At 38.8% G+C, this 19,544-nt stretch overlaps 1 protein-coding gene across 1 annotated transcript; it reads right to left on the bottom strand.

Moving 5' to 3' along the window:
• Positions 1–137: 137 nt before the first annotated feature.
• znf654 (zinc finger protein 654) lies at positions 138–19,069 on the bottom strand. Its single transcript, XM_079813142.1, has 9 exons — positions 18,907–19,069; positions 17,926–18,071; positions 15,203–15,284; positions 14,952–15,087; positions 14,640–14,842; positions 5,757–5,893; positions 5,446–5,587; positions 1,385–5,294; positions 138–1,305 (listed from the first exon to the last, which is right to left on the bottom strand). Exons 1-9 carry the CDS (start codon positions 19,030–19,032, stop codon positions 1,295–1,297), a joined length of 4,893 nt encoding a protein of 1,630 aa, XP_079669268.1. The 5' UTR covers positions 19,033–19,069; the 3' UTR covers positions 138–1,294.
• Positions 19,070–19,544: the final 475 nt, after the last annotated feature.

Genomic DNA, 19,544 nt, shown 5'->3' with positions numbered 1-19,544 from the left:
TCACCACATAACATACACGGGTAAATATATCGTGGTGGCACAATTCTGTCTTCGAGTCGAGACAAAAGAATATCTGCCGTTTTCTCTGGGCACGTGTAATGAACCCTGACTATTTACAACAAACCAACAAACTTAAATCCCCTTAAAATGTGTTTATTAATTAGGAAAAAAGCTCTCAATATATAAACCCAGTCACCTAATCCAATCATATACAATTTAAACTCTTCACACATTTACAGAAGATACAAAACAAACAAAAGAATAAATAAGACTGTTACTGCTCAGAAATGGAACAGCTTTAAACATGCCTCTGTTTGAGACACAAATTAGTCCTCCCCTTACGATTTTCTTGAGTTTAAAGAAAAGTCATTTAGAATGTATCATGACAATGATCAGTGAGGCTTTGTGGCACATGTACACTCCTCCATTAGCAGGAGAATCTTAAGTCGAAAAAAGGGCCTTCCCAGCAGCACAGGCCTGCTGTTATAAGCCAACAGTTCTTCTAATCGCACAGAAGTCAGTCCTTCATTAAAAGACTTGGCGTCTTTAATTCTTCCCATGTGTTCACTGACTTAAACAGAAGCAACTTAATGACATTTGCAAAATATGCAATAAGTAACAATTTACAAAATGTTCACATATCAAGGTTTAAAAAAAAAAAAAAAAAATTGTGTTTATAGTGTGCTTGCAATACTTTGATTGGCCTATGAGTTTCCATCCTGTACTTCTGCTCATAAAGCACTATGTAACAGTGGTAGACCTACTGTCAAAAAACAGTAAAGTTAAACCTTCCATTACATGTCAGACTGAGCACAACATTTTGTGTTTTCTAGAGCAGGTATTACCTTGGCCAGAAACACTGACCAAATCCTCTTGTAGTGTTATGGCCCTTGGTGGCCTCTCTCTCTACCAGGAATTGAAAAGACAAGCAAAAATGAGACGAGGCTAAGCTCTTTGACAGAAAGTAATGACAAGTGTCAAAAAGCATCTGCTGTGCATTTTATAGAAAGACAAACATACTATTTTTTTGGAAAAAAACTGTTGATGATTAAGTAAAAAAAAAAAAAAAAAAAAAAATTCAGAACTTCTACCAAAAGATAGAGCTTTGCTCTGAAACAAAGCAGCAGATCGGTCATACACAACTAACCAGGAGGCATAACTCATTTCCCATGTGGATCTCAATATAGTTACGTTTTGAGACGCTGACAAAGATGTCAAGCACACATGTAAGAACGCTGATTGCCTACAGCAGCATTTAGCAGTTTTCTCAGTAGAAAGGTCTGCTTCTCCAAATTCAGGAGGCACCTATGAAGACAAAAACAAAACATTTAACCAACTGCCAAAATTAAAATAACCTTTAAATTAATAACAAAAAAGGACTTACTCTCATCATCCGAATCAAATCCAAAGAGGGATGTGCATTTGTCCTTGTGTGTTTGCAGCTCTTCCTCACTGTTGAAAGACTCAAAACATCGAGAGCAACGCTGCCTGGTAGGCAGTTTCACTGGCTTCGACACGGAGCCCAATGACTTTGAGCCCACCTGGGGTTCCTTCCAGCGTTTTGGCATGCTAATGTAAGACTCATCTAGATAAGCTGAGGGAAGGGGTCGAATGAATTGTTTATTTGTGGGTTTTCCTGAAACAAGTGGTTCCTGCTCTTTAATGACCGGATCTGAAGGTTTGGGTGGAGCTTCTTTGTCACTCTCGCCATGCCCATTAACAAGGCTATTGTTCTTGCTGCTGTAGTTTACAGAACCTTTATTGAGAACCAAAGGTTTTTCTTCATCATCTTGTTTTGCAGATGTTGGGCTTTTCCACTTGGCTGCACCCACAATTAGTTGACTGACTGAAGAATTTGCTGCTGCCTCCATACTACCTTCCGGAATTTGAGGGGCTCCATGCCCTGTTGGTTTGGAATCTTTGGGGGATGAATTTATTTCCACATTTGTATCAAGGCGATAATGTGTTCTTTCATGCTTATACAGGAGCAAAATAGTCTCCGTTTGCATAGAGCAACCAGGAAAGCAGCACATCGCTCTCAGTGGATGATGGCCTAACATGTGCTCACTCAGCTCCATACGTGTTTGGTACCTTTCCTTGCAGCCGTAATGGTAGCATGGGAACTTAAGCTCACCTCTGTGGCATATCACATGGTCAAAAAAATGTTGGGGGTTATATATCTTTCTGCAACAGAAAAGACATTTTTCCTTTCCGAAATTGAAAAAGAACAGAAGCGCCTTCTTGTCACCATGGTGGTGTGACAGCACATGTGAAAGGACGAGGATTGACTTTGCACTAAATGTACAAATCTCCACAGGGCATCTAACATGTGTGGATGCACCAGTTCTTTTCCCCTGGAATGGTGTGGAAGGCTGTTTGGACTTTGTCGGAGTACCATTTTTATACCCCACTGCATTTATTTCCTTAATTAATTCTGTATTATTGTCTATGGGTTCCTGATTCTCAGAACTGTGTTCTGAACTATTTGTTATCTTCCTCCTTTTTATAGCTTCTCCATCCTCTTTTTGGTCTCCAGGTGTAATCATCTTCTTCCCAGAGTTCACAATACCATCTTTTCTTTTCATTTTTGTTTTGCTCTTGTGTTTTGTTAGTACTACATTCTCAGATTCAGTCTTGACTTTGTCTTTCTGGCTTACAGCACATTCTATATTCTCAGATTCAGTCTTGACTTTGTCTTTCTGGCTTACAGCACATTCTATATTCTGAGATTCAGTCTTGACAATGTCGTTCTGGCTTACTGCACATTCTACATTCTCAATTTTCACGTTGTTGTCCTGTGGTAATGTCTGATTTTTTTCATTTGAGGTATTTGTCTCAGGCACACTCTTAACTTTCTTTTTCTTTCTGATCACTCCATTTACCTTTTGAGCAGAGTTGCCATTGGTATCTGACTGGTTGTCCTCTGGAGATAGTGCTTGCATAGTCTTTGCTCTCTTTCTTGCTAGTCTCATTCTGAAAAACTTTTTGTTCTCTTCCTTGGACTGAGATCTCTTTGCTAAAACCCTCCTTAGACATTTTCTCTTCATCTTGCAAACCTTCTTTTGTTCATCCGATGTACTTGGGGGATCTGAATTCTTGACCAACCTTGTCCGCAATCTGACCTTAGGTTCTGAACTTTGTTCTTCCTTGTGCAAATCTGTGATGTTCAAACTGCAGTTTAACCTCATTTTGATGTTTCTAAACTTATTCTGTATGGCAGGATTCACACGTTTAAACAGTCTCTTCTGGGCACACTGTGAGGCGGTCTCAATGGTATTCTCACAAACAGTTTCACTAAAAAGCCCATTAGACTTTTTCAGTTCTTGAATGTGCACTTTAAAATGGACTGATGGGCTGCGCCCATGAGTGTAGCGTTTGTGACAGAACATGCACTTTCTCTCAATCCGGTGATGCCACAGTGCATGCCGTAGAATGTGTGGGTATTTGGTTTCTTTTTTGCAAAGGCTGCAGTTAACTGAAAGCTGGCAACTTGCATCACTTGGGGGGCCAAGGTCAGAGACTAGACCATCAACAGCTGCATGCATTTCTGGTGATGTATCCTGAAGTCTTGATGGCACCACTGACACCTCCGTACTCTCAGGCACAATTTTAGTGTCAATCTCAGTTTCACTAAAAGTAGCCACGGTTTCATCAGGCAGCATCATCACTTGAGTAAGAACTGGAGGAGCATCCTCATGAAGAACTGTCATGTTTTCTGGTGTACTATGAGGTACAGCAATGGTGTCAGCTCTGGTGTCAGTTGTCACTTCTGGAAGATCAACTTCAACATTTTCTGGAGGACTAATAGGACTGTAAGGACCATAGTCTGGAAATCTGGTGTCTGCATCTTGGAGAATTGATAACTCGTTATTTACTTTTGGATCTACAATTAATTCTTTAACTGGCTCAAGAATGGCTTCAACAGGAGTGTACACTTCCACATTTATAGCTGGGATTGGTGTAGCCATGCTTTCCACAGTATTTTTATCCTGGGTGGCAGCTCCCGTGCTCTCTGCAGGTTCAAACTGTTGCTCAGCAGACTGTGGTTCTTGTTTGGATTCATTATGGTCCAGCTTAACTTCTTTATCTCGGTGTAAACTGTCAACTGATATTCCTTCTAATTCCGCCTGTCTTGAATATGTGTGGAATTTTCGAACCATAGAAAGGCCTTGTTCCCGGAAAACAATCTCCTCTCGCACCTTGAAGTCTTTTTTGCTACATGGAGTAGATTCAGCTGATAGTAACTCGATAAGAGATGTATTACTGTCAGGCCATTTCAAATTCTCTTGAAATTTGTTAGTACTGTTTTCAGTGATATGAGGGGTCTCTGTGGAAAACAGTGAGGCCTGAACATCAGAAGAGAGGTCAACTTCATTATCAGGATATGAAAATTTCATTGTGACTTCAGTAACTGCCGCCTCAACTAAAATGTCCGTCAAAATATTTGACTGCTTTGGTTTCCTTCCTGGTTTCTTGGCCTGTCGAGGTTCACCGTTTTCTGCTTGGGCAGCTAACTGGTCCAAAAGCCATTGTGGTTTCCTGCCCTTGCGTTTCAGAGGGTTCATCTCTGTCTGCCTGGAAAGTAGTCTCTGACGCCTGCTATTAAGTTGCCTGGCATGACTCTTTGCCAAGTCCAATTGCCTAAATGAACGTCGAACTGGACAGGCCTCTGAATCTTTAACAAGATGTGTCCCTGGCTTCCTCCCCCGCTTTTTGCCTGGAGGTTTGGAGGATGCTTCCCCTGAGGCAGAATTAACCCATGTTTTCAATGACTCTGCTTCCTGGTCATTTCGGTTTGTATGGTTCTCTGCTTTGTTAATAGTCCTGTCTGTGTTTTCTGCATGACACTGACAATATCCATTCATACAGTAGCTTGGCATCCACCTGTCTTTTTGCATGATTTCACATAAGGCTGCTTTACCGACCTTATCACTCATTAGCTTCAGACAGTTTGTCTCGATGTTGACAATGCTCCAGAACTCAGGGTCAAAGTACAGGTCTTTTTTCAGAATCTGGAGAACCTCAAAGCGTACACTGTTACCAACAAGACTGATGTCTGCATTGTACTCTTGATCAGGGTGAGTATATAGGAGGAACACGTTCTTGTAAGACTCAACAGTTCTCTCTAGGAAGAAAACTAGCAACACACAAGCCCTACAGACCTCAAGGTCATTAGGGAGTAGGTATGCAATGGTTTTGTAGATGAGGGACTTGATGACTGGATCATTCTTAAGGTCAGTCTGCAAGGCTTGTGCACAAAGCTCCACACAAAACCCAAGGCCATCTTTTCCAAGCTGAAAAATAAATATTTCATTGACAATATAAGAAGACCATTCCATAAACACTGTCATACCATAAATATTGATATATGGTGTTTGTTTAGATTGTTGTCTGTCTACAATTACATGTGTAATACAGTAAACTAATGATAAAATAATATCTTACCTCTGCCAAAATCACCTTCATAAATGGGAAAATCGCTTTTATGTTGGTGGCTGACAACATCATTACTTTGCATTCCTCCAGGAAGCCCTGTTTAGAGAGGTTCAGCCGCAAGTAGAGTCTGCTCCATATGAAGACCAAATCCCTTAAATGGACAAATTGCAAAAAATGAGAATGTAATTCTCTGCACCCTCAACACTATCTTCTTTTCAGGTTATTTCAATAACCAAGTAAAAATATAGAATGCTAAAAAGAGGGGCAATACACTGAAAACAATTCCCCTTGTAAATGTTTATCGAGCTTGTGAGACCCACCAAATGTAGTACATGTCTCCAATCTGGAGCTTCTGAGATAGGAAGCCTTTACTCAGCATCAAAACAGTCTCATCTTTCTCTTCATTCTCCATCATGCAGAGTATCTCTACAGCATCCTTCCCATTGATATCTGCCATCTTTAGAAAAGAAAACAAGAATGTCATTTTTGACATTTGCTCAACATGAAATAACAAAATGAAAAACTAAAAACATCACGCATATTTGGACATCTTTCATGTCACTATATTTATAGCTTCAGCTTTGTTTATATACAAACAACACACTACCTTCCTACACATGAACAGACCGCAAATAAACTTGGTGTCAATTATTTCCTGTGATATTGCATTGATTTACAGAAAAATACTTAATTAGCATGAAACAACTGCATGCCCTATACTTTATGTGGACACTCAAATAATAATAATAATAATAAAAAAGTTATACCAAAACTATAGAAACAAAAACAGTCCACTCCTATTATTAATGAATGGGAGATATAGGCATTTATAGCGGAATATGTCCCGCCTTCTAAATAAAAGAGCTGATTGATAAAGTGACTGCATTACTGCAGCTGCCGTTAGAAGCTCCATTTCCCATAGAGTCATAGACCATTTCAACAGCTATTCGTCATCTTAAGGAAGTGACATCTTTGGCCCTTGGACATTTCCACTTAGTTGTCGCATTCATGGACTTGATGAACAGTTGGATTGCGATAATTATTTAATCCTGCTATTGCAATTGTCAAAATTAAAATTAGGATCATGTTGCTCAGAGGTTGGATGTTCCCTCATGCCTGGAACTAAACTACTTTAGGAAATTAAAGCGTTTAGATTTTCGAAAAACAATGTCATGCCTGGATTGCAGCAGTGAAGCAAGGCTGGACACCAACTAGCAACTCTAGGTTATGCAGCACACATTCTGATTGTCAAGTAATGTTTTGATTGGTAAGTAAATTACATTTTATATTTGCATTTCTTTACATTAACTGTTTAAGTATGATGCAGCATAATTTAAGCTAGCATTGTGGACTCCATTGTTTACATATCTAGCGTTTTGATACGCGTGTAGTGAAAAAAATGGCCACGTTTTTTATTTCCGTTTTAATTGAAAATGTTCTGTGGGCTATAGTTAGGAAAGTAGCAGTTCACATTAGCCGTCTAGCTATCAGTGATGCGCGGGTTGATCCAAAATGAGCGGGTGCCCGCGGCCACCCGCGGTTACCCGCGGTTACGAGTCATCCAAAAATATTTTTAATGATATTCGGGTCACGGTCGGTCGGATCGTCAATAAATCCTTATTTACCTTTTGAATGTTGAGCGTTATTAACTTTTGAATAAATGCTGACGCGGGACAAAATGCCCGATTTCCCAAAACGTTGAACTGAGCAATGCCATTGTACCATTTTAATAGGCTACTTTTAAACGCATTTAAAGTCAGTTTTATGTATTTTCTGAGAGGGGGCGGGATTTTTGTTGGGAAAGTCGGGGGAGAGACGCACACTTCGATTAGACTGGATAAACACATGCAGCATCTTAATTGTTAAGAAAATTAAACGAAATAAATGAATAAATCAAGCCTGTATTACATAACACTAGGCTATATCATACAGCATTCAGAAAAATAACAGTTTGCGCTCCTAAGGGCTTTCACACTTTTCCAAATGTTTTCCAAATGTGGGCTGATGAATTCTTCAAGCCGGGTCGAAGCATAAACATCGCGTTCATCAATAATATGCATCTGGAGCTGAAATGGAAAATGATGGGCCGCCTCAAGAACTTCCTGCTCTCGCTGCTGCACCTCTGAGCACACCACGTCAGGGCCTGAAACATTTTCTCAATGGCCCAATGAGCTACGATGAGCATTTACTACTTTTAAAAAATGCGGGTCAGGAAGCGGGTCGGGTACAATATTTTCTTCTTTTTTTTTGCGGTCCGAGTTGCGGGCGGGTTAGTTGAAAACGTCGGTCGGGTGCGGGTTGTTTATACATTGACCCGCGCATCACTGCTAGCTATATAGTCAGCTGACACATGCAATGAGTAACATGTTACATTACTGTATTGTGTAACAATAGCTTACTGCATTAGTTTACAAAAGATAACAGAAAAAAGAAAATTAACCAGATTAAGTTAAATAATAATTGTTTTTCTTTTTTTGTCTTTAGGAAAGCCATCAGATGACCCTGTAAATCCAGACTACAAAAAGGGTTTAAAATTTTTTTTTTTTTTTTTGCTGAGTGTGTATAGTATATGTTGTCATTTATCAGGTTTCTTCAAATGTTTCCCTTCCCTTCAAGGACCTAAAAAGTATATTCTGAGCTGCGCCAGAGCGATCTCGCACCACAACAGTATTTAACAGTAATAATTTGAAATCTGAGACTTTGTTTCATATCAAAAGTAACAAAGCACAAAGATTATTGCAATTTATTGGATGGAAGGCACACTACAATGCTCCATTCATTCATCAACTGAAAACAGGATGACTAATCGATTCTAGGGATTTAAGAATCGATATTGTTTCATAAAAATGAGAATCGATGAAAATCGAGAAAGCGATATTTTTTTACCTTGCCTTAGTTTTTATAGAGATTTTTAATACAACTAAATGAAAATAATTTTATGTTTGTAGCAGCCCCTGGTTGAGAACCACTGAGCTACATGATCTTACATACAGTAGTCGTCAAAAGTGTCTGGAAGGGATATTTGGAGGGAATAATTTACTATGCAAAAAAACAAAAACAAATCTCACAGGGAAAGCACTCCTTGACTACAACATAATCAGTTATTATGTTGTTGGTTCTTTCTTGTTTTTTTATGTCTACATAATTTCTTTGCATGACAGCCTGGCCAAAAATGTCTGCACAATTTGGCATGTTTCATTGTGTTATCACAAATAAAACAATTGACTAAGCACAACTATGCAATATGCTTACTAGGGAGGGAAACTTTTGGAACGATTTGATTCAAACCTATTCTTGGGTGCACAATTCAATACAGGTCCAGATTTGATTCCATACATTTTAATTTTATTTAACTCAAAATAAAGCTAGGGTAGGCAATTTCGAAGAGGCTAACAATAGCAAGCTAGCTTTGAAAGCATAAGATCCCTCCCACCCTCCATTCAGAGCGCTCTCCAATGCCATGTCTTCTCCAAAAAAACATGAACACGCACGGTAGAGTCTACAAAGCATCACGAGAGACAGTGATAAATTAGCTCATGTCTCAAAGCACATAACATTACAATAATGAACTTCAGCAACTTAAAGGTCCCGTTCTTCGTGTTTTTTTGAAGCTTTGATTGTGTTTACAGTGTGCAATATAACATGTGTTCATGTTTCGCGTGTAAAAAAACACAGTATTTTTCACACAATGTACTTATCTGTGTACCGCTGTTTCCACTGTCCTAAAAACGGCTGGTGATTTCCTCTTTCTATGAAGTCCCTCCTTCAGAAATACGTAACGAGTTCTGATTGTGCCAGCGCTTACCGTGTTGTAATTCGACCGCAGCTTAGCGCACGTGCCAGCAGTTCCTGTGTTGTGATTCGACAGCAGCTTAGCGCATGTTGGAAAGGTCACGCCTCTTAACGGGGAGATGTATGCGTTCAATAATCTATACAGCGTCCCTGGGAAAGCCAAACAAAGGTGATTTGACTCCTGGATGAAAATAACAGCGTCTCGATGACATGGCGATAAACACACTCAACGCAACAGTTCCTTTTCTCCACGCGACCGTCCGCTTCTCCACGTGGGACAGCAACAAGACCGCGCCCCCTTTTTCGCGTTTCTTTGTGGGCGGAGGTTAGTCTGTTCTACTGCTCTACTGACGTAATTAAAGAAGGAAGTACCAGGATGTAGTCCAAGCCAGCCGTTCGCTGTAGGCTTTGAAAGGGAACTTCTGTTAAATAAAATATCTCGCTTGGCATTGAACTTTGAGCTTTATAATTTTACAGGTATTATTTATGCTCTAACAGCAACATTACACACTAACTAAAGTTTGAACAATGGGATCATGCGGAATGGGACCTTTAAAGAGTTCTGACTTGTACCAAAATTGCCAAATTGTGCAGACATGATGAATCATGAGCCCAAGAATCGATTTTGAATTGAATCGCGAGATTCCAAAAATGCAATTATTTTTTGTTCCTGAGACTTCCACAGAAGATATATGTACAATAATATTTAGACGACTTCTATTATTGAACACTATCAGGATGTGAAGACAGTTTCAACCAGTATAACAAAGAGTGTTTATGAAAAACATTGCCTATCCTACTTTCAACCTGTTAACCGACGGGACGGGGACAAACTATACATAATTAAAAAGGTCTAAGACTCAAGCTTTCATTTTTGACCTATGTATTACTCTAAAAATCTCATGGTGACTAATTTCATAATTTGTGTCAGGAGTACTGAAAATGAAAAAAACTGATACCTATAATATGAAATGGGAGCCTTATGCTGCGTTCACACCAAACGCGAATAGAGCGTCTGGCGCGAGTGATTTCAATGTTAAGTCAATGGAAAGGCGCGTTGACGCTCGTCTGGAGGTCCCGCGGCGCGGAAGGCGTGTTTCGCGCGGCGCGAATCTGCGTCATTCGCGAGTCCAGTTCGCGCGAATTGGACGCGAATTGAGCGTCTTGCGCGATACATGCGAATGGTGCTTTTGTGCATTCACGCGTTTGAAGCGAATTCGCGTCTGACGCCCAAGTTGAAAAATTTTAACTTTGGCGTCAATTCGTTAACCAATCAGGAGCCTGCTCGCTGCGGTCACGTGGTAAAGTGACGTGATGAGAAACCCTGCATAATTTAAAAATAGAACTATTGTGTCACAAAATGTAGTTTTAAGACACTTTCAGGTGAGAATGTAGTTGTTTAAAGCTCAAATCTGTGGTTTATTTATAAAGAGAGCGGCAATTTAAAAAAATAATCTTGTGTTTTTGGAGTTGTGAGATCCAGGCAATCACCGGGCAATCACCGCTCATAACCCCGCCGAGAACAGCCTTTCCTCGGCCAGTCCTTCTGACGTCTGCCGCTGGCTCTGATGTCTCTGTAGTGGTTCGTCTTGTGTAGATCTAACGGCCGATCTTTGCTCTCATGAATCTATAATTTGTTGTCTGCCAAATCGTTTTGACTGAGGGCAAAAAGAAGTTTCATAACTTTATATTGTAAGGATATTTAAATATACATGCAGTGAAGATAATGTAGGAGTTGCCTGGACCACATTTGTGTGGCTATTAATGTTTAATATTAGCCTGGATGCCAGCCGAACTTAGCCCCGCCCACAACATTTTTACTCGGGCAGTTCGGTCTGGACTTGATCGGTAGAGGAGTAATTATTCCCGAACAGAAACTGTTCGGACCAATGAAATTATCAGGGCGGGCTTTAGACGATGATGGACAGATGATAAATAGTAACGTAATCATCCACATCATCAAAGGCGCTTGGGTTGAATTTGTTCTAATCCTAAACGGCGAACTTGTTTGTATATGCATTCACCTTTACTATTTCTCTCATAAATGATCGTTTACACTCATCTTTTTCTTCTAACGTTAGGCTACTTATTCCAGCGTGCGTGCAGACAGGGTTGCCAAGTTTTTACAACAAAACCCGCCCAATTGCTAACGTTACTCAAAACTAGCCAAAAACAAGCCCAATATCTTTCCGGGGGGGTGGGGGGTGGTGGGTGGTCTGCCAAAAAAAAAGGCATTTGGGGGGTAAAATATGTGCTATTTTGGAAGGACTGCCTGCTAAAATTCGCATTCCTGGGTCTGTATATCACATAATTGGGGTCGCTTCAACCCGTGGACTTGGCAACACAGTGCAGTTGAGTTCTGTTGACATTTGACAACTAACGTTATGCGTCGCTCCGTTGCTCTGATTGGTTGTAGGTCTATCCAATTGAGGTCTTTCCTGGTTCGGTTGAAACACGCCCCATAATCACAGCCCAACGGAGCAGTATCAGACTCAAATTCTGACTAGAATTGAGTGTCAGGCTAGTTTAAAGGGGCTATATGCGTTTTTCTGAAATTTAAACTCGCGACTGACACCTGTGGCCAAAAAACAGAACTGCTCTTATTTTCTGCTCGCTCTCGCAGCGGTGGTGACGTCACATCCGCAGACAGCGCAGGAAAAAAACGACCCGCCAGAAAAAAGGAACAATAGGATACAGGCTTATAGGTGCACCCACTGTGAGCGGACAAGGTGTCAGTATGCTCATCAGGAGATGTTTGAGTCATAAATGGTAAAATAAAAAGGCTATCGTTACGTTTATTTTGGGGAAAAAGTTGCATATAGCCCCTTTAATATATATTTTTAATGAAAATGAAAAGAGGCAGAGTGGTGTTTTATGACATATTTCTCCTGGAGTGCCTTGAATGCGTGTCAATTTCGCTTCCAGCACTCGATTTCTTCGCGCGTCCTAATTCACTGCGGACGCGCGAATGCATTCAAAATGTTTGCACGTGAAACTAGACGCGGTAGACGCGATTTTGACGCTCTATTCGTGTTTGGTGTGAACGCAGCATTAGTCACATCCATTGAGAAAAAAACTCCACAACTCGACTAAACAACACCCCTCAGGGCTTTTAGTTCAAAGACATGCACATTTAATTTCTATAGAGAGGAGTAATATGTATTACACTTTTACCCAAAATGCACTAAACACTTGCGTATTGTCTGTTTCATTCAAACTGAAAGCAGGCGAGCGCCCTCGCACAGAAAGTCCACAAGTGAGACTCGTATGCCCGGTTACACAGACAAGGCTTAGGTCTAATCCCAAACTAAAATGCATATTTGAACTGAGAAACGTGAATTGACAAATATTAAAATATGTCGGTTCCATTGTTATTTTTTCTCAAGATGCAAACCAGTAATGTTTTTTTAAAGCACGTTTATAAAAGCTACTTAAATGTACTAATTTAACTAAGGCCTAATCCTGGTTTAATCTAAGCCCTGTCTGTGAAACCAGGACATAAAGTCATACAGTACGTTTACATCAACGATAATCCGATATTAACCTGATTAAGACAATACTCTGATTAAGAAACTACCATGTAAAAAGCGATTTCTAATTACCTTAATCTGGCTAAAGTCACACTCGAAGTAAACACAAATCGAATTAAAACGTGGAGTTTTCCTATTTTAGTCGCATTATCAAAGTGTATTAACGGTGTAGACGAAGTGTAGACATGTACACACCTTAAAGGATTAGTTCACTTTAAAATGAAAATGTTCTACTTTTTTTCTTCAGTTGAAAAGAAAAATGTTTTTTTGAGGAAAACATTCCACGATTTTTCTCCATATAATGGACTTCAATGGCAACCAACGGGTTGAAGGTCCAAATCAATGCAGTTTCAAAGGGCTTCCAATGGCTTTAGAGGGCTCTGCACAATCCCAGCTGACGAATAGGGTCTCATCTAGTGGAACAAGCTGTCATTTTCAAGGAAAAATAAAAACGTACATTTTTAACCACGAACACTCAACTTCAGTGTTGCGAATCTTCACGGCGCGTGACATCATTACTCTATATCAGCCCTCTGTAAAAACTCCCGATAAGGTCTTACAATATGCTACATAGAATGCATAATTTTATATCATCCTCAAATTCGAAATGAAGCATGACCACACTTGTGGCTTCACTTTAGTTGTGGTTATAAGTTGTTATACTACGTTCGCATAATATTTTTATACATTTCAAAATATATCCTTAATATTTTTTTATATATTTATATTTTATGTTTGAGCCTATATATTTCCATATTAATAACAGTCTTCAGCTGTAAACTCTAAAGTGTTGGCTAAATAAATGTTGGTTATCTGTTTATTCAGAATGATTTATGAGCAGCAGCCTTTTTATGTTGCCTGGGTATGTCATTCATGCCCCACTTGCCCAAATGATGGGGGGGGGGGGGGGGGTCTGGTAAGGGGTTAAAGCAGTGTGAATAGAAAGTCATCAGTAAATATGGCCCCACTTTATATTAGGTGGCCTTAACTACGATGTACTTACATCAATAAAATAAGTATTGCATATTGCATATTGTATTGCAAAACACTTTCGCTGATATTGAGGTGGGATACGGGTAAAGTTAGGGACTGGTGTGGTGGTATGGGTAAGTTTAAGGGTATGGTTAGGTGTAAGGGAAGTGTCAATAGTGTAATTTTAAATGTAACTACAGAAATGAATTACAGATATAATTACATGCAGGTATTTATTTAAATGCAAGTACAATGTAAAAGCATGCATGTACACAATAAGTGCATTGTATCAAATTATTAATTAAAATGTTAGTGCATAGTAGTTAAGGCCACCTAATATAAAGTGGGTCCAAAGAGAAAAGAAAAATAATTATAGGCATATAATGGTTGGAGAGGTGCGAATGTGTGCAAGGGAAACTGAAACTGAATAGGGCAGTTTGCACCACAAAACAATAGAGACAATAGACGGAATGCAAGGCTTAATGCTAAAAATTCAATAAACTATCTATGCATGTCCTCTCTAATGGATCCTTTATAGAAACAGGTGATCTAAAACAGTGGTTCACAACCTTTTGTCTTTTAAGCCCCCCTTTCTGTGTTTCAATTTCATAGGGTATTGGTAATACTAGTTTTATTGTTTATATTTGCCATGTCTGCTCTGCTTATTACATTGCATTTTTAGGTGATTGTTATGCTTTTTTTGTGATATCTGTCAACCCTCCGCTGGAGCTTTACTGAAGAGAGGGAAGATGAGACACTGCTCTGCCTTTCATATTAGTCTCTTACAGCGTGAGCACATGCACAATAATACGTGGGCAAACTTTGTTCAGAACCTGGCAAAAAATGTGACTGAGTATAATCCAGACCGTGTATAAGGTCAGTCTCACACCAATAGAATTTCTCACTCACCTCCTTGTACAAGCGCTCATGAAGAGAAGCTCTCCAAAGGCAGGCGAGGTAGGCTTGCTTGAAATAGAGATGCCTCCCTACAACAGAGTGCCGGATGCATCTCCTTGTTAGTGCCAAGGCCTCCGGAAACCTCTCACACGCCACCAGATAACGCAAACGCAGTTCAAAGAAAATGGATACTTCTGAGCTCAGATATTTGTCCACTGCAAAAAAAAACAGCAATTAAGAATTATAATAATCAAGTTTAGAAAACCCAAGGTAAAGATTACTTGATCAAGATACAGTGTTTAAACAAAAGATTGATTGACTGACCATCTTCTTGTGGTAGCTCTGAATCCTTGAGAAGGGCCTGAAGTACAGGGTTTGCCCAAGGCCCTCCATCTTTAACAATATGCCTAACCTGCAGAAGGTAAACATTCTGGTGCCTTACCAGGCTCGCATAGCAGTCCTAGAATAGACCATATGTAAAGATATGATTAATACAAGATATCCACTGAAATGTTAAAAAGCAGAATTCTACATGATGCTCCCCCAAGAATAATAGGACTGATGTCACTTGTTACCTGGAATGAGTCTAGAATATCTTTTAAAGGATGCTCGATGAATTCATCTTTTCCAAAGAACAGCAGCAGCTCAAAGATACTCCTACAAATAAAAATAATAAGCGATTCTGTAATTATTCACTTTCACGTTTACAACCTGTTGCACCAATAAACAATACTGTAGGCATTTTAGCCACTTTTAAAACTTCAGTCCTTTTCAGAGAGGATTGGTTTTATATTAGGAGGTGGAGAAATATAAATCACAGCCACAGCCTCTTTGTGATTTAAATTTTGTATGAATTGTTCATTTAAATGTTTTCTATTTGCCTGTAACAAAATATAAATTAAACAAATCTTTCAGGGAAAATAGATTTATTTAACATGTGGTTAGAATTAGTACAGAAATGTAATAATCAAATGTAAAAAAAAATTTATATTACATAGTCTTCACTGCAAGGTTATTTTTGTAAACGAAAACTGAAACGAAGACTAAAACTATTGGTCAAAAAACATTTTCATAAACTGAAATAAAAATTTAAAATCATCGATGAAAAACTAAACAAAACTAACAAGTTACTGAAAAACGAACTGAAATAAAATAATAATTAGCAAAAAGAAATAATTGTTTTAGTAATTAATAACCTCTTTGCTGTAGCGGAAAATCTGACCTGTGGCTGTTTAGGGAAATGTCTGTATATGGCGCTTCATGCTTGTGAAGTTAGCTGAGGAGATTAATGGTTGTCGGGTGTGACGCGCTTAGTGAAGAACCGAAACGTAGAACACATTCGCTAGTCCTAAGTTCTGTTCACAAAGAATGCGCTTGTGGCAATGAAATGGAAAATGACACAATGACACAAGGTAATGAGACGCAAGTTGAACTACTTTTAACTTTGGCTCACTGCTTTTAGAATGACGTTTCATGCACGACAAGAGATGCTGTGCAACAGCAACTACTAGTAGCAAGTAGCTACTACTACTGTATGTTGGAGATTTCATGTTTTCATAATATTGACAGGCTGAAAGGTTAAATGATTATTATCATTGTTTTTTACAAATCATTTACTACTTATAATATTATCCATGTAGAGACATTTCAGTGGTCACACTGCTAAGCCTACATTGTACTGCTAAAAAAAAAAAAAGTCATGTTTAACAAGATTTCATCTTTAATATGAATGAGTTTGTCTGGAATTTTCATAATTTTTACTTATATTATTAAGATGTCTGCACAAGAGTTAACTCTAATCTGTGCAAACATTAAACTTTGCTGAAATTAAAAATCTTGCTTTGGTCTTTGTTCTGGTAACTCTGCTAAACTATATTTACTAAAACTGAAACTAAATATATAAAAACTAAATAGAAATGTGTTCACAAAATAAAAACTAAACTAAAACTAGCAAAACAATTTATGAAACTTACTAAGACTAAACTGAAATTTATAGCAAAATTGAAAACGATATTAAAATAAAAATGAATTTAAAAACGCAAAACTATAATAACCTTGCTTCACACTTTAAATAAATCTAAATGTATTCTTACTAAAGCAGAAAAGGTATTTGGTCAAGAGCAGCAAGTTATTTTTTATTTTGTTTGATTCACATTAATGACGCAGAGCGGTCATTACAGAAGTTGTATATTAGGCTGCGGTCACTTTAAGACCAAACGCTTGGATCCATTATACTGATACATATCCAGTTTAGACCCAACTGTTTACTTTCACTTGAGACAACCGGCTGTGTTTACATGAATACTCCACATGATTTGAGCGGAGGTCTCTATAAAGACCGATCAGGAGACACGGTCCGACGATGCAAACTCGCGAGACTATTTTTCTATGCGCAGCTATAAATTGCTTCAGTACATTCACCATTCTGGCAGTTCTACCAGGTGTCTGAAAGGGACGATACATTTGCAATATCTTTGCAGAGACATTAAAACAACAGCAACCGGACAGCAAGAAACTAGGGCAGTGCAATTTAGTGCATTTCTTTTCTTCATATCGGTGCCCTTTTGTTCCTCCCTAAAAGTCCAAACTTAACATACAAATCAGCTAGATCAGTGATCGGAGTAAAATACTGTTGCTAAACTGCAGGATGTGCTTGATAATAAAAAGTTATTAAAAGTGCATTAAATCGATAGTTCACCTAAAAATAAAAAATCTGTCATCATGTACTCACCCTCATGTCGTTCCAAACCCGTAAGACTTTCGTTCATCTTCGGGGAAAAAAATGAAGATGGTTTTTGATTAAATCTGAGACCTCCGTTGACAGCTACACAACTACCACTTTGACGCTTCAATAAGTTCATAAAGCGATCGCAAAACAAATCCATATGAAACAAATGGTTTAGTCCAAATTTCAAGAAGAGACATGATTGCTTTATGTTAAACAGATTGAATTTAGGCTTTTATTCACATATAAAAATTCATCAGAAATTTTGGACTAAACCACTCAATTATTATGGATTAGTTTTACAATCTCTTAATACACTTTTTGCGTCAAAGTGGTAGTTGCGTAGCTGACAATGGAGGGGCTCACATTTTATTAAAAGTATCTGAAGATTCTTTACAGATCCGAAATTTTTACAGGTTTGGAACAACAAGGAAGATTTTTGGGTGAACTATCCCTTTCAAGATTACAAGGGCACATGAATTGAAAAAATAAATAATTTAGAATAGTGCAATATTCAAAAAAACAAGAACGGTCTATTCTGACTTCATGGCAAAAGCAGAAGTGCATACTCACAGGGCCAGACTACTCAATGTGTAGCGTACATGCTCACACTCTGGAGGAAATGATGCCACACCCTGGACAAAAGAGCACAGGGCACTCCGCAACACCTGGAGCTGAGGAAGAGGCACTTGCCATCGTCCGGTTTGCTCCACCACTATCTAAAAGGGGGAAAAAAAGATCAATTTAACAGAGAAACAGTAGAATGATTAAATATATTACCATCACTTAGTGTTTCTAAAACGGAAAGCATTACTGTCAATCGACATATAGTGTTTGTTTATAATCATGGGTGGCACTAGCATTCAAATGACAGGACATGAACTTAGTGATACAAATTAGGAAACATCAATCTAACTTTCGTAAAACGGGTTAAAAAGTTTGTTTTTAAAGAAAGGAGACTGGATTGATTCATTTGGCAAACATTTCATTCGAAATTAAAAGCTGCTTAATAACTCTTGGAAACAAACCAGCGGTTTAAAACCAACCTTTACAGCGACTGGTTAAAAGGACACCAACCACTGCTAACACTGACAGCATCGAGTTATTCTATCATTTAACACCCCACAGTCGTGCACAATGATTTCTCACACTTGGTTTGCCCGTTTTGGGTTTCATAAAATCGTTAGTAAATAAAATATTACGAAGAGGACAGACGCTTAAACCTTTCGCAGACTGCTTGTTTTGGAATGCAACTTAGGAATGCTAACCGTTAGCCACTTACCAGGCTAATGGAGCTAACTGAAACAAAGTGACAGTACGTCCTTTATAAATCGTGATCGGAAATGAACTATCGCTCTATTGAGCTCTACTCCCATTGTATTTTGAAAACACCCGTAGTTAGAGAGGTAAAATACTGTGTGAATGTTGGCTCACGGTGGCTGTACACTGGGGGAGGGGAATCTGCTGACATGATGCTAACACTGGTTAGCACATCTCTGTTTGCTTTTTTGAAAAAGCTTGCTAACGCTTTCGTTCATTTCAGTGTCATCTTACCTCGCAAAACCTTTCACAGTACGTCTTGCTCTGAAGTCCGCGTTCGTCGTTTGCACTAGTCTTTAACAAAGTCTCCAGTTCTTGCTTAAACCTGTCTAACTCCAATTCACTCTCTTCTTCCGCCATACTGCTTGTCTAAACCAGCGCGTACAACAGAGACCACAATGTTACCGTGAGTGTAAGGACAGCCCCTCGGAAACATTTGATTGGTGGAACACCCTGTCAGTTAGCAACTGAGCAATGAATGTCTGCTTTGTGATTGGACAATGAACCCTTCGATCAAACGGTAGTCGGGATGTACCCTCACTCTGCACATTTGATTGGTTAGGCAGAAACTTTAATATTTTGTCTTGTAATAAACACCCCAAAAGCAAATAAGTTGTCAAAATCACTTTAATCGTCTCACAAATTAACTAAGTTTCCCAAACACGCGCACTCCCATATTCTTGCCTTAATGCCTCCAACATTTATCTTAGTCCTTTTATAGTTTTATGAAATAAAAGATGTAAAAACATCGGACGAACTGTAAGTAACTAAGTAATTAAGTGTTTTTTTTTTTTTTATGGGTAACGTGATAATGAATAATCACTGTCAGCGTTTTCAGTACAGCGTTCTAAACTACGATCCAGTGATGTAAC

This window comes from Gobio gobio, assembly GCF_949357685.1.
Source record: "Gobio gobio genome assembly, chromosome: 3".
Classification (NCBI taxonomy): domain Eukaryota; kingdom Metazoa; phylum Chordata; class Actinopteri; order Cypriniformes; family Gobionidae; genus Gobio; species Gobio gobio.
This window is presented reverse-complemented; position numbering and strand designations above follow the sequence as displayed.

Excerpts from the sequence above, each read along its gene's own strand:
- znf654 (XM_079813142.1), bottom strand. The coding sequence starts at position 19,032 with ATGGCGGAAGAAGAGAGTGAATTGGAGTTAGACAGGTTTAAGCAAGAA. Across the intron at positions 15,088-15,202 it reads ATATTCTAGACTCATTCCAG|GACTGCTATGCGAGCCTGGT; the intron begins GTAACAAGTGAC and ends GGTCTATTCTAG. Across the intron at positions 5,295-5,445 it reads TGAAGGTGATTTTGGCAGAG|CTTGGAAAAGATGGCCTTGG; the intron begins GTAAGATATTAT and ends TTTATTTTTCAG.